The sequence below is a fragment of the Silurus aristotelis genome (genome assembly GCF_946808225.1).
Source record: "Silurus aristotelis genome assembly, chromosome: 19".
Classification (NCBI taxonomy): domain Eukaryota; kingdom Metazoa; phylum Chordata; class Actinopteri; order Siluriformes; family Siluridae; genus Silurus; species Silurus aristotelis.
This window is the reverse complement of record NC_139592.1, coordinates 7,136,811-7,154,191: the sequence shown is the minus strand read 5'-3', so window position 1 is coordinate 7,154,191 and position 17,381 is coordinate 7,136,811. Positions and strand designations below refer to the sequence as shown.

At 38.5% G+C, this 17,381-nt stretch overlaps 1 protein-coding gene across 5 annotated transcripts in view; it reads left to right on the top strand.

Annotated features, from left to right (window-relative positions):
* The window catches only part of kif1b (kinesin family member 1B), a 79,714-nt gene that overhangs the window by 19,562 nt on the left and 42,771 nt on the right, over positions 1-17,381 (top strand). For 3 of the 5 annotated variants that reach the window (XM_083569703.1, XM_083569704.1, XM_083569705.1), the window contains exons 3-13: positions 5,104-5,180; positions 5,365-5,544; positions 5,778-5,843; positions 7,068-7,246; positions 8,948-9,059; positions 9,468-9,545; positions 10,245-10,310; positions 10,695-10,770; positions 10,916-10,994; positions 11,835-11,977; positions 15,460-15,593. In XM_083569703.1, the coding sequence (XP_083425829.1) occupies positions 5,104-5,180; positions 5,365-5,544; positions 5,778-5,843; positions 7,068-7,246; positions 8,948-9,059; positions 9,468-9,545; positions 10,245-10,310; positions 10,695-10,770; positions 10,916-10,994; positions 11,835-11,977; positions 15,460-15,593 (1,190 nt within the window). Of the gene's footprint in view, positions 1-5,103; positions 5,181-5,364; positions 5,545-5,777; positions 5,844-7,067; positions 7,247-8,947; positions 9,060-9,467; positions 9,546-10,244; positions 10,311-10,446; positions 10,465-10,694; positions 10,771-10,915; positions 10,995-11,834; positions 11,978-12,112; positions 12,149-15,381; positions 15,594-17,381 lie in introns of all 5 variants that reach the window. The other 2 variants (XM_083569701.1, XM_083569702.1) reach the window with 2 other exon arrangements.

Here is a 17,381-nt window from a genome sequence, read left to right as displayed (position 1 = left end):
AAAGTCCCTCCTGCCTTCACTTGAAAGCAGATGAGCTCATTATCTCGCGGCTCGTTGCATCTTAAAAACCCACGCGGGTGTCCACATCGCAGCGTGGGTCTACTGGGTTAATTGCAGCAGAATGGGTGTTGGAATGTGTCTGTGTGGCTATGAAGTTCTGTTTGCTTGGTGGTGGAACTGACCACGCTTCTGCCATTTTGAAAGCAAAATCTTTACATAATCAGATGGTCGAGTATCCTAATGTACATTGTTACGACTAAGGACGTGGAAGTAATTTGACAAGTTTTGGCTTTTGAGAACCTGTTGAATTATCTTAGGGAGATTTAATTTTGCACTCCCAGAAGAGAATGGGTACCCTTTTGAATTTCGTGAAACGAAAATAAATTTCTTGCATAAAATAATGATTCTGTAAGAATAGATCATTTTGTTTTCAAATCCACTGTGAGGCCCAGTGTCTGAGTGTCTGTCTTGGTGTTAAAAGTGCCATTCATGTCAAATCTGAAATACAATTCCTGAGTAAAGTTCTGTCCCGAGGAATATTACATTGAGGAAATCATAATTAATTATAAGGGGTGATGAGGAATTATGTTTCTTTCAGCCAGATTTCCTGAAGCTGTAGTTCAGCAGAATGGTTTCTTAGCTTTAACAATGTGGTTTGGTCTGATTGCCAGAAAAAACTATTGATTCATAAATCGCAGTTATTATTTATTATTATTATTTATTAATTTTAAAGAGATTTCATTATATTAAAATGGTGGGGGAAAAATTTAATAAATTAAAATTAAATAAATAATCATTTAAGAAGTCGTCTTTTTTTTTTCTTGATGTAAAAATTTAATTGTAGAGGCAACATAGAGGATTTGACTTCTGCTTGTCTGCCTATGTGTATATACTCAGTTAGGTAGTAGGATTTTGGAAAGTCATGTGACTAATTAACTGACCCGACTTACTTGGGACTCGACAGTTCATGTTGATGGGCTCTTAACTGCCCATCATTTCATATTATTTGTGTTAATATTGTGTTTGAATGTGGTAGTGAAGGTGTTTTACCCATAATGCTGACCTGCATGAACATGGAATGGTTGAAGAAGCGTTGCATTTCTATATATGTAATGACCTCGCAGTCCATTAACGGTGTGGTTCATTTTACCGTCATCACCTTCAGCTCGTTTCGCGGTGCCATAATAACTGATGGTCTGCAGTCTTACATACGCGCTGTTCTTTGGTACGCTGTGCACTTTTAAGCCGCTTAATGTCAAAGCCACAAATCCTGCTGCTTAGGTTTTAAGTAGTTTTTTGGAAAATATTCAGCACAAAGAGTGCAGGTTTGGTGAAATACAAATACGTTATCCTTGTTTTTTTTTAATTATTTTATTGAAACTTCAGGAAAAAACAAGTAATAGGCGTTTCATCAGAAACGATCATGAAGCTCGGACTGAAACTGAAATTCCAACAGTGCCGTGTGGCGGTTGTCTTGGAAACCTTACCTGTTGCCATGGTTTGCAAGGACTGACATAGACTAAATCTAAGAGTAAGTGCATGTGAATCTCTGTAATCAGAACACATTTTATTAGACATTCTTTTGGGTTATACGTCAAGACACACAATCTTTTTATTAAGTGTGTGTGGGTGTGTTTGTACTTCATACGTCTGTGACTGCCTGAAAGCAGATGGAGAGAGAGAATGAGTAGGATGAGGTGTTGTGAGTGAGCATGAATCACCTTCAGGGAAAAAAAAAAAGAAGCAATGATTGTGCATGCACGTGTGTGTGTGTGTGTGTGTGTGTGTGTGTGTGTGTGTGTGTGTGTGTGTGTGTGTGTGTGTGTGTGTTGACCCTAGCTCATGTCTTGGCATTATAAGGGGAAGTCCAGTGGATGGCCAGCCTGCAAACTGGCTCTTCTCTAGTAACCTAGATACCCCCCTAAGCGCGCGCACACACACACACACACACACTAATAAGTGCAATGAGTGCGGCAGACTTTTTTAGCTTCTCTGGGCTTTGTGTTCCAGGAAGAGACCTCAGGTCAGAGGTGAGATCACTCCTAAATTAGCTTTGGCTTTTTTCGTCCTTCTCTGTTTTGCTTCGTCGTCACAACCTCGCCTGAACTGAAGGAAAAGGTAAAGAACATGATGTGAACTCCAGTTTGGTATCACCTGTACCTGTGTGACCCCTTAACATCTCAGAATGTACGGCGCTATCAAGCTTCCACAGGAGAAAACCTTCACTCAGATGTCACAGTTTGCTTTTCTCATCGAGGGGTCAGTTGACCTGTTTGTGAAGATAGAGCACTGAGCCAATCACCTACCACTCTCTTTCGGGCTACATTATTGATGTGTGTACTGAGATTAGACAGTACATGCAGCTAAGTGCAGTGCCATGCCTTTGATGCCTAATTAGACAATTGACCTATTAGACATGCACCGGTATAAAAATTTCATATATGCCGAATCATGTATCATTTATTACCACATCACTTTCATAATTTAACAAAAGCATTTGCAGTTGTTAAAGAAAACTTATAGAATTTTGGTCTGTTTTACATTTGTTTAATAGCACATTATAGTTTTGGATAAAAACTAAAAAATCTTACTGGTCACTGGATCCTGCAGATTCAGATCAAGAGTCATTTTCATATGAAGCAAAGACATTAAAATATTCTGAATCTGCAAAATAACGTATTTTGATTCTGATATCAAACATCAGAAAGGTAAAAAAATATCTCATACACTTTGCTAGAAGAACTATATTGAGTATTTCAGAAACAGATTGTTTGGGATTTTCACAAGACATTCCATAGAGTTTACATAGAATGGTGCGACTGATAAATAACATCCAGAAAGTAGCAGATCCGTGGGCAGAAATGACTTGTGAGGTCACGACCAGTCTGGCTCAAGCTGTCGTGAAGACTGCGGTAACTCATATAATCACTCTTTACAACTGTGGTGAGCGAAAAAAGCATCTCTCGATGGATGATCAGAATTCAAGATTCAGGATTTGTAGTGAAATGAAAACCCGATCGGCCGTTTAGAAATTGTGCTGGATGTGGACATGCTGGTAAATGCTGTACAGTCATTGTCCATGATAGTCCACAATAATAAAAATGGTTATTATTGTGAGGATAAATCTCAATAACAATACAAACGGTTCAGTACACCAGCTTTCGTTTGGTTAGCAGCTGTTCCACATGAGTGCAGCTTACACAATTTTACTGCACCTGAATGAAATTCCTTTAGCATTACCTTTTGCCTCAAAACCATTCGAAACTGTTATACCCTTGGATCTGTATCTTTTATTGTGTGCTTTCTGCTTCCTCCATATGAACATTTCCAACACTTGAAGCTGCATTTTAATTAATTTCCCCCTGTCTTTTAATATCAATCAATCCTAGTACTGACCCCTAAACGAAATTCAGGCTGTGTGTGTTGCTCTTCTGTTTGGGCCGTTGCTAAGTCACAAGCGCGCTCTTCAAATTCATCAGTCTCTCCTACTTTTTTCTTTTTTTTTTTTTCACCCTTGCCTTTGCTAATGGGACGGTGTGCTCGTGGCTTGGACATGCCGGCAAGTCACGGGGACCTGGGCAGCAGCTGGCCCCCTTTACGACTATAATTATCCTACAGTACATTCCTGAGGCACGGCTGTGCTACGAGGCTTATCCCGCTGCTGCAATGCATGTAGGGACAGAGAGCAAGACCCGGTTTTCTGAACTCTTTAAATACCAGACATGGTTGTGCATTCCTGTTTATTAAGACAGCAACTCAACAAGAGAGAAGGATGGCGTGTGGTGTCTGTGTGTGTGTGTGTGTGTGTGTGTGTGTGGAGGGAAGGAATGTGTGGATTGAGGCGTGGAGGTGGGCAGAGGGGAATGAGATGAGGGGAAAATAAATTCAACACAGCTGAAATCACTCGAGAGAGCGTGAAAGAATGAGAAGAAAAAAGAGAGGGGGAAGAGGCCTAAGGCGAGAGAGAGAGAGAGAGGGAATATACTGGTGTTGTCACAAACACAGCTAAAGTGCTAACCATGTGGTGACCAAACACTCTCGTTTAGGAAATCACGACAGTCTTTTCCCCTTTTTGTGGTGAATCTAAAAAAGAAATTGCCTAGGCGGTGAGCATTCTCGTTTTCTGTGCTGTGAAGTGTCACATGTCTCTCCGACTTTCACTTCCTCTGTAAATTAGCTTATTTTTACCCCATAGGGTTTTTGTCAAATAGCCTACAAGCAAAAGATTGATAATGTGTGTTGGTATTCTTACAGTAGCTGACAAATAGTAGTTTTCAAGTACGATTTTATTGATTTGGTACGTTTGTTTATTTATTTAGGCCATAATCAAAGATGATGAAAATATCAATCAGCAAAATGAATTCTATTTGCCATAATGGACGTATAAAAAAATAAAAATAAAAAAAATGTAAGTTTTTCCAATAAATTAATTAGTGTGAAATTAGGTTTTAAAAACACTACATAGCCCTGCTTTAATACCAAGATCACTATACACTATATAACCAAAAGTATGTGGACACTTGGAGAGTGCTTGTGGAGATTTGTGCTCATTTAATGACGATAGTTTCGGTCAGGTGATGATGTAGGTTGAGGAGATTTGGGGTGCAGTCATTCAACCAATTTATCCCAAAGGTAATCAGTAGGGATGGGGTCAGAGCTCTATAACAGGCCACTCAAGATCTTCCACTTCATAACATATAAACCATATCTTCATGGAGCCAGGTTTATGTACAAGGGTGTTGTCAAGCTGGAACAGTCCTTGGGTCTTGTAGTTCAAGTGACGGGAAAATTTAATGCTGCATCCAAAGACATTCGATAAAATTCTATGCCTTCAACAGTTTAGGAAAGAACCAAATATGGCTAGAAAAATCATTTGTCTCAATACTGTTGTCCATATAGTGTATGTGCATGTTATAGTCTATAATATCACTGAGTCAATTCATAAAATAGTTCATTGTTCACAGAAAGCACTGTTTAGCAGATTTACAGATGTAATAGATGAGATTTCCAGAGAAAATGGGTTTAGTGAGAGCAGTGCTCTGTGAGAAGATGAATGTTTCTTTACACTGTGTTAATAGTATCTTTCCTGTTCTTTTTTTCCAGCTATATTAAATCCCAAAAACCCCAAAGAAGCACCAAAGTCCTTCAGCTTTGACTACTCCTACTGGTCACACACCACGGTAATGTCTCTTTTTATTTTCTCTTTTTATTTATTTTGTTTTTTTTCTCCATTTCTTCACAACAGGCATTTTGTTTTCTAAACGTGAGCACCATGAATTCTCACTCAAATACTAGTTGTGCATATTAAAAGAGCAATTTGTCTTCATCTAAGGCAATAAAATGAACTTTCTCTTCTCATTATAGCCGGAAGACTCCTGCTTTGCATCCCAGAGTCAGGTGTACAATGACATCGGGAGGGAGATGCTGCAGCACGCCTTTGAAGGCTACAACGTGTGCATCTTCGCTTATGGCCAGACCGGTGCTGGGAAGTCCTACACAATGATGGGAAAGCAGGAAGAAGGACAGGAAGGCATCATCCCTCAGGTTCATATGGATTATCTTGTTTCCAAGCATAATGCAGGGAGGGAAAAGGACAGGCGAGGTGAATGAGTCAGGTTGATCTCAGCATCAAGCTGATCCTGAAGACATTAAGGAATTAAGCTCTCTGTCTCGAGCACCTAGCAGTGATTTGAGTTATTTGTGTGCTTTATCGATCCGTCTCTCCACACTGCCTAATGCACCATTTTCATCCCCTCCCCCCTCTTCCCCCGTTGCAGCTCTGTGAAGATCTCTTTGAGAAAATCAATGACAACAACAACGAGGATATCTCTTATTCCGTGGAGGTGAGTGGTCCATGTCTCGAGGAAAAGTAGATCCAAATTCACCATGTTGTTCTGTCCAAGAAGGACACCAGATCCCGAAATGATGACTACATCAGTGTATTAATTATCATGCACTGCAGTAACAAAAAAAAAAATACTTTAGATAATATTACATTCACATTGGATACGATTGAAGGTTCTTGATCTTGGAAAGTTCTGGAATGGAATGTGACTTATCAGATATATTTATTCAATATAAATAAACGACTTGTCTGTTTTTAAGATTAGTGAGGACACTGTTGGGTTTCTGTTGAGTATTGTGACTCAACTTTTAGCTTTAATTCATTTCAGTTCAGTAAATTTTTATGTGTACAGCGCTTTTAATGATGGAAATTGTCTCACAGCAGCTTTACAGAGATAACACTAGTATAAACTTGTATAAAAGAGTGTTTATATTTAGTCCTTATAAGTTTGTTCCTTATAATTGTACGCTTATCCCTAATTTACAAGCCAGTGGCGACTGTGGCAAGACAAAAACCCCTTTAGCAGCTCGTGAGCTTGGTGAAGGGGCAAAGGGAGGGGTGTTAGTCCCCTGCTGGGCAAAGAATTCACACCTCTCCACAATAACATTGGTAGAGCGATAAAAGCAACAACAGAACAATCTTTTTATATATATATATATATATATATATATATATATATATATATATATATATATATATATATATATATATATATATATATATATATATGTATGTATATATATATATATTTAATATATATATATATATATATATATATATTATATATATATATATATATATATATATATATATATATATATATATATATATATATATATATTAAATTGATCCCATAGGGAAATTGTTAAGTCACAGTTGCTCACAGTAAAATTAAAGTATATTAATCTATGTATTAAGTGAAATGAAACGATTCATTATTATTATTATTGCACTGATTATTATTGCACATAATTGCCCCAGATAAGAATTGTTTGATAATACTCACTGTGTACATCTGCCCCAAAATATTCTTTGCCTTTTAGTCTAGTAAGCATAAAAAAAAATTATTACTGGTGAAAATCAGAATATTCAGATTTTCAGTATTCAGAAGCCTCGAATATCTGCTTTGTATGAGCTATTGACCATCATTAATCACAAACAAATTTAGTGCTGAGGCCGATTTCATCTTTTGGTCTCATCTCATCTTTGTCTGTATATTTAGGTGGCTTACATGGAAATTTACTGTGAGCGAGTGAGGGACCTGCTAAATCCCAAGAACAAAGGGAACCTACGTGTAAGGGAGCATCCTCTGCTTGGCCCGTACGTTGAAGACCTGTCTAAATTGGCTGTTACCTCTTACACAGACATTGCTGACCTCATGGACGCTGGTAACAAGGCCAGGTGAGAACAGCAGCTCTACTTTGCCACATCATTTCCAGTTCAGTTTCCTAGAGACGAAGAAATCCATCTTGAAAAACATCAGCGCGGCTGATAAAAGCATCCGGAAGTATTTCACAACGATTCGGTCATCTCGTTAGTGTGGGCAGAACACAAGAAAGCATTACGTTTGCTATAAATAGCAAATCCCGAGCGGAAAGGCTGCGACTTTCAGCAGGGTTGCATGGGTTCTCTTGAGGAAGAGCAGCGCGTCTCTAATCCTCCTCTAGTGCTCTGAGGGTCTTATTTGTGAAAAGTGTAAAAAAAAAACAAAAAAAAAAAACAACATTTCTCTGAAGTGTATCCTCGATTAAAGCATTGTCACTACAGGAGATATGTCACTCTCTTTTTCTTGTGTGCTTCAGCACTTCAGGATCACCCTAAACAAGGGTCACATGTTTAAACATCTAAACTTTCTGCAAGTACCATAGTAGGTGTGGCTCTTTGTGATTGGCTGGGTTCTTAATAATGAACGTGGTCAGTTCACAGCAGGGGCCATATGGAATTTAATATAGATTATATCATAAAATGTTTTTTTTTATATTGTAGGTATCATTATTATCGTAGGCACTTTTACAACATTGATTGACTCACTGACTAAATAAAATACAAATTTATTGGCACATTTATAGAAGCCAAGGTTCGAGTATTTTAACAGACCAGCATTGACTAAATGTCAACAGCTGGCACATTTTAATGGTCGCAGATTCCTAAAAGGACCATTTAAATTTATGCTTTTATTCTATGGTGGTGATTGATGTTCCTGCTGTACATTAGTTCCATGGAGTCAAAAGATGGGAGATGTGTTTCATGGATAAACATATACTTCTCCCTCTTCATACACTGTTGTGGGTTTCTTCATCTTTAAAAAAAATTTAGACGACAATAGGAGTAAACTCTGTAGCTACTCCTATATGCTGCTTTCTGCTCTATCTGTTACTCAAAGATAAAGATTTCTATAATCCACAACAGAGGATCCGCACTGGTTGATGTTTGGAACTAGAGAACGATTGGCAGGATTTCTTTTATTATTATTATTATTATTATTATTATATTTTTTTTTCGCTAGAAGACCAACCAGGCCACATATTGATGAGCACTGTTGCACAGCAAGTAAAAAACGTTTTTGAATATAACCATATGTAGAGTGGCCCCCCAGGGGTTACGTTCTAAGACCCCTGTGAGTTCGAAGATTTTGAACACACCCCCGCAGCCCCTATGCTACCTTAGTGAATTCATCTAGACATAATCACTTTAATACAATAATGTGTTTTAAAAAATATCTATGAAATTGGTTACATTAAATCATAGTTTATTTCTAACATTCCTGAACATTTGGTCCCGCTGAAGATTCCAGCGAATTTTAAGATAATCCGCAACTTCAGTTTGAGAACAAGCGAATTTTCCGAACCGCAAATTATCGGGGGTTGACTGTAATTACTTTTTCCGATTCCTCTTTAAATATCTACATTTCAATTAATTTTTTGACATGTATTCCTAACATATTTGGTTATCTTGTTTGTCATTAATTCCTGTAAAAAAAAAAAAGCTAATTTATTCGCTAACTAAAAATAAGAAATATGTTATACATTTGTTTATATCTGGCATTTTTCCACCAAGATACTGACATTTGCATTCGTCTTTCTACTCCTTTCTTCTCTCCAGGACGGTGGCTGCCACTAACATGAACGAGACTAGCAGCCGCTCGCATGCCGTCTTCACCATCGTCTTCACGCAAAGGAGGCACGACTGCGAGACCGATCTGTCTACAGAAAAGGTCAGAACAGTCACCTCAACCTACAAATGTGCAGTTTGTCTCTGCAGGGAGAGAGGCGGCAATACTAGAGGGTTTGGAGGCGGGGAGATGTCCTTCTAGTCCTGTGTGGAGCGTATTGTGTGATGGCATGAAGCACAAAAGCATCTCTGTTGTGTCTATGCATAGTGTAGCCATTGTGCACTGTCACTGCATTAGTTTTTTACTACACAGGCTGCTCTTAAATGGTCTGTTTAGCTCTACTTATCCCAGTGTTCCCTCACCAGCTAAATATGTGGGCGATAGAGCAGAAAAGTGTCTTTTGGCTTATGAGCAAGCAAATCTTTATTCATTTAGATGATCCCAATGGTATGAGATTGAAATGAAATGATTTGATCTGTGTCTGAGGAGTGATCGTCCATCTTGTTTCAGGTCAGCAAAATCAGCCTGGTGGACTTAGCAGGCAGTGAGCGTGCTGACTCGACTGGGGCCAAAGGCACGCGTCTGAAGGTATACACTCGGTCTTTATAGCATGTGGCATGGATATTCACAAGAACAGATGCTGCTTTAAAGAGACCTTCTGAAATAACATTGGCGCATCTGTTGCAACATGACTTTTTATCAGTGCCAACAGTGATGCAGTAGTGTTTGGAGAAACAGTTTTGACTACAGTTTCCTCTGGATAGGGTTACTGGTGGCCAAGCTATTTAATTAATTAATTTATATTTATTATTGCATTTTGTAACTGGCACAGTAACCACTGGAGAAAAAAGTCTGGTATGTATTAAAATGCTGCCCCTGGTGGTCTAGTGGTTAAGATGCAGCGCTCTCACCGCTGCGACCCGGGTTCGATCCCCGGTCAGGGAACCGTCCCCAGCCACTCTCAGTGCCGGTCCCAAGCCCGGATAAATTGGGGAGGGTTGCGTTAGGAAGGGCATCCAGCGTAAAACATGTGCCAAATCAAACGTGCGGAGGATCCGCTGTGGCGACCCCTAACGGGAGAAGCCGAAAGAAAGTTTTTATGTATTAAAATGCTGAAACGTTCAAGACAAATCATGTCAAAATGCTGAGACTAAAAAACTAAATCTAGTTGAATTTTCTGTACTAATTCAACGATATCAGTGTCCTTGTCGAGGAGCATTTCATTTATCCAACCAGTCACTTTTTTTTTTTTTTTTTTTTTTTTTTTTTTTTTTTTTTGCTTCACAGGAAGGTGCAAACATCAACAAATCTCTGACTACGCTTGGAAAGGTCATCTCTGCCCTGGCTGAGGTGGTACGTATTATCAAGCGTTATTGAGTCTATTAGTCTGGCATGGACTTCGTGCCTGTCTGCCTGTCTCTCTGCAGTGCTGTAACATTGTGTGCTGTCTGTCTGTTTCTCTCTTTCCCGCAAATGCTTCCCTACCCAGGATAACTGTACCAGCAAGGTAACCGGTGCTCCTGTGTTCATCCAGAATCTTCTAACTCTTATTTTACTCAAAGACCAACCATCAAACCCAGCATTGTCTAACTGTTCTTGAGTAGTGAACCTCTACCCGTTACCACTCAACCATTAACCACTCTCTTGTTTCAGACTTGTGTGTCATGTATCTAACATGTGATTGTCACAGAGAAGTTCCTAAATGTTGTTTTATTTATTTTTTTCTTTGTGAAACAGAGCAAGAAGAAAAAGAAGTCTGATTTTATTCCTTATCGCGACTCGGTACTCACATGGCTCCTGAGAGAGAATTTGGGTACATGTGCTCAGCCACTTACTTTAAATTATTATTGAATCTACCTATCCTTATGTCTAGCATCTTTGAAAATTTTCCCAAAATGATCGTTTGAAGGACGTTGGTATTTTTACTTGTTTTAACGTCCTATTTCTTGTCCTTCCAGGTGGGAACTCAAGGACCGCTATGGTGGCTGCTCTGAGCCCTGCTGACATTAACTACGATGAAACCCTGAGCACTTTGAGGTACACTTCACTAGTGTTTATATTTATCTAACCCTATTCAATACAACTGATTAATTATTAGTTATTATTATTCCAGCAATCTGAAATAACCAGTGGTTTAAAGTATTTGAGTAAATGTACTTTGTTACTGTACTTAATTGATTTTTTCTTCTACTTGATTTTACTAAGTTTTACTGTGTATCAAAGCTATAAACCATTTTTACTCCCTACTCAACTACATTTATGATTTAACATATGAACATTTTACTCCACTGTATTTTGCATGGCAGCTGCCACTGTTTATTTATTCTGCTGAAGAGGCGATATTTACTTACATTTTATTAGTCTATTGAATACCTCTTCTACTCTGTGTCATGATACTGGAATTTTATTTGTAACTGAAGATAAGTTTTTGAAAGTTTGCCTTACTACTTTCTTTATTTGACCGACTTGTTTGATCTTGGTTTCGTTCTGACATGTTGAAGAGGCTGTTGTATTGATCCTTGGTTAATGCAGTATTGAGGTGTACAATTTAATTTGTATTTTAGGAAATAAACCTCACAAATCGACTGTTTTTAAGCTGTTCACGAACATGTTTTATGGTTTTGAGGACTAGTGCATCTTTGAGCCTACGTTCAAATAAGTACTGTTCAAATCAGATACTCTTAAGACTTTTACTTAAGTCACATTAAGATTTCTAATGGAGTAAATTCTGCACTTAGGTATATATACTTTTACTCAAGTATGATTTTCAGATACTCTTCACACGTCCGGAAATGATACATTTTATTTTTATTGTCTTTCTCTCATACTCCATCTTTCGCTTTGCGCTTCACTTCGTTCGCATTCACCTGTCCACAGATACGCCGACCGCGCAAAGCAGATCAAGTGCAATGCCGTGATCAACGAAGACCCCAACGCCAAGCTGGTGCGTGAGCTAAAGGATGAAGTCACCCGACTGAAGGATCTGCTCAGAGCCCAGGGTCTCGGAGACATCCTGGACAGTAAGTCAGGACACATCGCCTCCAGCAAGCCGCCATCACATTTACCCATCATCCAGCATAATACTTATATAAATCAGGCCAGGCCTTCTGTCTTCCTCTCTGCTTTGATCTAATGCTTTGCTTTCTCTACATTAGGGACTTTAGGCTTCGACAACTGCGGGGACGGCTACGGTGAGCTGAAGGAAACGGTGCTAACTTGCGCATGTGTAAATTTGACTTGCTGCTTTCTGCCGCCGTAGCCTGTTGCTCTGCTATGGCATAAACACCAGTTTGGCATAGTTTGCTTAGGTTTAGGTCACTTTAGTTTTTGTTTGTATTTTGTTTAATTGATTTTTTTATATTGAAGAGATAAAAACAATTCCCTTTCAATGTAATGAGAGCAGATTTCTTTCAAGCACACTTTCTAATTTGTTCGCTTTTTTTTTTTCCTTTACCTTTTCCAAAGCGATTTCACTGCTTTTAAGTAACATAATGACAGTAGGCACCTGAGGCATCAACCGGGGTTGAGTTTGCGTTGCCGTAGCCATCCCTATCGCCGATGCTTAAAGCCAAAATGATATATTTCTTATTGGTGATAAATATATAAATCAGGATAATCCGAAATTAAAGGCATATAAAAAACTTTTTGGATATATTTTCTATTCGAATAATATCCTGCATACACTTTGTAGAATAACACGAGATCGTTCCATCACACCTCCATTTTTAATGTACATATGAGCAACGGCCTCCTCCATCACTCCTCCACTCGTCCTGTCAATTCTGATCTCTCACCCTTTTCCTGTTCTAACTTCCTTCAGTTAAACCAGTTGGGAATGTTTATCCTGGAAATGAAAGCAAATGTGTCTATATGTATGACCTTGCACTATCCTTTCCTCCATCTCTCTTTATCTTTTTCTCTCTCTCTGTCTCCTTCCCTTTTTTGCTGCTGAGAGCTTAAGCATTGCTTCTGGCTTTCTCCGGAGTCAGACCTCTGCATGTCTGCATTTCTCATCTTGCCACAGCTGTAGGCACAAGGAGTCACAGACAAATGAGTTATAGTAGTGGTGTAGAAGCCAGGGGCAGACGTATGGGGTTGATTTAGCACGCTGTCTGCATGCTGTGTACTACCTTTTTTTTTTTTTTTTTTTTTGTATGATGGATTGGGATTGTGCAGTTTCAATTAAAGACTTACCGAAACGCTCTTTGCCTCACCTCTGCACTAAAATAACCTGATGTATAAGTCATACCGTTCATTTGTAACTCTATTTCATATTCTGAACAGGATGTCTATGAACTGTACTTTTTTTATCACTGCTTTTTTTTAAGATAGATATTTAACTTTTTAGTCAATTAGATTTCCACTTCCAGTTAAAGCAGTTAGCAAATTTGGGTAACCAGGTATCTCCGCTCAACTGCTAATGAAACAATTTTACATTGGACAGCAGTCCAATATGTAAAATCACACAGATACAGGTCAAGAGTCAGTGGTGGGAAAAACTTATCCCAAGGATTTGGTATGGACAATGAAGGGACTGGATCATCTGTTGTGAGCAGAAACGCATGTCAGAATGTGTAACACACAGAACCTTAAGCTATGAACCAACCTATACAAAAAAAAACTGGCCCTGTTTTTAAAGATCAAACTTTTCCTTATTCTGAACAACTGAATCTCTTGAACTGAATCTGGATTATTTTATGTATTGTGTTGCTGCCATATGATAGGCTGATTAATTGATTGAATGATGAGTTTAAGTAGGAGGTGAGTGTACACCAGTCATATCCTGGCTAATGTAATGTCATTTTGGCTGAAGGATTCATTTACTTAATTAATTTTTAAAGTGTCCCATGTAGCGTTGACCTTTTTGCCCCTTACTGCAATTCTTTCTTTTTTTTTATTTTGTATTTTTTATTATTATTATTTTTTTATGTAACGCTCCATTACAGGTGACAGTATTAATTCTATGTACTACAGAAGAAAAGGTGCATTCTTTTTTATGTGTGCAGAAGTAGAGATGGAGAATTAGTGAGTTGCTGTAAAGTGTCGGATTGCTCTAGTTTTTTTTTTAATCCGTTATAGTTTTTTAGACCTTTATCACTTCCCCTTTGTCCCACTTGGTTCCTTCTCCTCCTTTTGCCTGTCCTTGTCCTGGTCTCATATGTCTTACTTAAGCACACACACACACACACACAGTTTTCCTCTTTAAAAAACCCACACATCTGTGCTGTTTCTTCCCTTCGGTCTGGGAGTTCTTGACTGCCACTATGAGCCTCAGGCATTTAGTTGCTCTCGCTTCAACGTGTTTTTAAAACACGCTAGCTGTTTAAATTGCAGGATCGATGCACGTGGAGTGGACATGCAAACGTGTTGCCGCTCGGCAGCCGCAGCACCCTGGAAGATTCGGGAGAAATCTATTTATCATACGGTTGCTGAATAGAGTGAAAAGACCCCCAGGGAGAGGTTTCAGCAGTCTGTTTTAGAGTCAGCTCACATGCTCCTATGAACATTGTGTGGAGCTCTTTGTGTGTGTGTGTGTGTGTGTGTGTGTGTGTGTGTGTGAGGGGTTTTGAAAAGCACACTGCGTTAAAGTTTGGAGCTGCAGCATGTATTTTGATATAAGCTCCTTCCCCTTCCTTTTCTCTCACAGTCTTTGTGCTGCTCTTCTCACTTCATGCCACTGTCTTCTTCTGAAGTGAAAGTGGTTTTCACACCAGTCCAAAGCATTCGTTTGAGTCACTTGTGCTTGGGTGTGTTTACATGATTAATACTGTTTGATTTCAGCGAGAGCTCAAATAATCCCTGATTCGACCTTGCAAAGTCATTTCATTTAAAATCAGTTTTTTTTTTATTTAATAAGTTTTGTTTTCAGTTCATTTTCATGTACAGGTTAATATCCAACCTATGTTTTTCTGATTACACATTCCTTTAAATGGCGCATATATATATATAATATATATATATATATATACAAATACATTTACACCAGCTAGTGAAGAATTGTAACAGTAAATGTGGACTAAATGTGGAATGTTTGACACTTTTGTCCATATAAATGTAAAATGTAGTTTAATTAGTTTAATTATTTCCTGATTTGCTATGAAACAATGATGACCCATAGGTCTAATAATGGCATTTTTTTATTTAATAAGTTATTAAATGTATTAATAATCTTGATATACTTTTAGCTGCACCAGGTGTAATGTCAAAAAAGACAACCCGACAGAAATGTAATTACACAAACAGAAGGGTGTGAAAACCACTGCTTTCACTGCATCACTGTGTTTGTTCTGATCCTGTACTGTATGTCTTACACCAGTGTTTCCTCCTTTTTGTCTCTTCTCTCTGACTCTCTCTTCTCACTTGTTTCCACCATTTTCACTCCTCTCTTTCCCCCTCTTGTTCTCCATTCCCTTCTGTGGCTCAGACCTGAAAGAAATTCACAGCAGTCAGCATAAATACTTGCTTGCTTCAGAGAACCAACGGCCTGGCCATCTCTCCACAGCACCTATGGGTTCCCTCACAGCCTCGCCGTCGTCCGGCTCTCTGTGCAGTCCCACGGGCCTGCAGTCTGTTTGCAGCATCCAGGAGCGTATCATGTCCACTCCTGGAGGAGAGGAGGCCATCGAGAGGCTGAAGGTACGCTATTATGGACACTATCGTGTATTACAGCTGAGTGATATGACGATGTGATGTTGATACTGAAATTTATTATAACTATTTGATAAATTAATAATTATTAATTCCACCATGTCATGTAAAAATACGTTTTTGTGGGTGGGTGGGTGGGTGGGTGTTTTGGATTTTAGATGAAGCGATTGCTAGATGGATGGATGGATGGATGGATGGATACATGGACAGATGAATGAATGGATTGGTGGATAGCTAGCTAGATGGATTGGTAGACAGATAGGTGTATGGGTGTTTAGGTGAGTGGATAGTGTTTTAGACAGATAGTAGGACAAAAGGATGGACAGACAGATAGATCGTTAGATAAGGAGATTAATAGACAGACAGCCAGAAAGACTTTGATTGAGGAAATTAAATTTTAAGGGAAATTGTTATAGCAGTATTAATTTATTTAACATCAAAATTGGTAAAACTAATTATTAAATACAAATACACGCAATATTAAATAACAATTCATACCTAACAGTTTTTCACCTTTTTTTTTTTTTCTTTTTCTATAATTGATGCTGTTTGGACAACATAGTCTATGCAAATCTAATGATTGTGATCCACTCTAAATAATGTATCATGAAAAGTCTTCATATACAGTATAATACAATGTTTTATTCTCCTCCCACTCTTGTCCTGTCACCCTTTAAGCTAAAATCCCAAAGCTACAGGCCATGTTGTTTTTCCTAACAGAAAGGAAAACATGCACAGAGTTCAGTCTGTAAAGTCTCTTAAATTTTAATCTGATTTCGAGAGCATTTCTGACTCTGAGGTTTGTTTGCTAAGTTGCCCTAATGAATATTTCTACTGGATGAGGTATTGAGCAGTTTAATAATAGACACGTGGTTGGTGAGCTCTGCTCCAGGCGTCTCCTGATCCCCCAGTCGTTCCGCACCTGACTGCTTCATAAGATCATAGGCTTGGCCCTAGAGATTTATTCCTAATGTTCTGTTGCTGATCAGCGTTAACATTAGAAAGGTTCTTGTTCAGGATCCATTTTGATAACTTCTGCTACATGACTAATCGAATAGGCAGGTTTTTATTTTTAACGCAAGGCAAACACGAGTCTCGTCACGTCCCCCCTATTTAACGACGAATGAATGTACACGCGTCATCCTCGTGCGTCCTCTTCCTCGCTCTCTCTCTTATTCGCTTTGCTCAGACTCTCTATATGAGAACTCGACTAGAGCTTCTCGCCTTTCCGGAGCGGTAGTTTCCATGGTTACAGCCAAGGCCCGCACTTTTGTGTCATCCTGTGACGTCAGCCGCCAACGCAGTTCAGAAATTAGACCGAAATAGTCTGTTCTTTGTGGGTATTAGGCTTAAAAAAAAATATGAGAAATTATTAAAGACATTATTTATTATTATCATTATTATCATCTGTTGTCATATTTAATCGGAAATATGAGCGATTGCATCAGCAAGGCATAGAAATACATTATCCATGAAGAATAATAGAATAATAAATGTATACTTCTCTAAAAGGACTGTATTTTCTGTTTTTAATGATCTGGAAATCATGAATAATTTATATTTAATTAAACTTCCTATACATTTTGCACATAACACTGTATAAAAGTCGAAAAGAAAACGAGTGCTGCTTTCGAGAACAGCAGATGGCATGGGTGTTAACCCTTTAGGAAGGATTTCAGAATGGGGGGGTCAGACTGTAAACTTCCTGTGTTTTAAGCCAGATGGTGAACTCTTCCTCTTTTACTTAGAACAATGAGCAGAGACACAATAAATTAT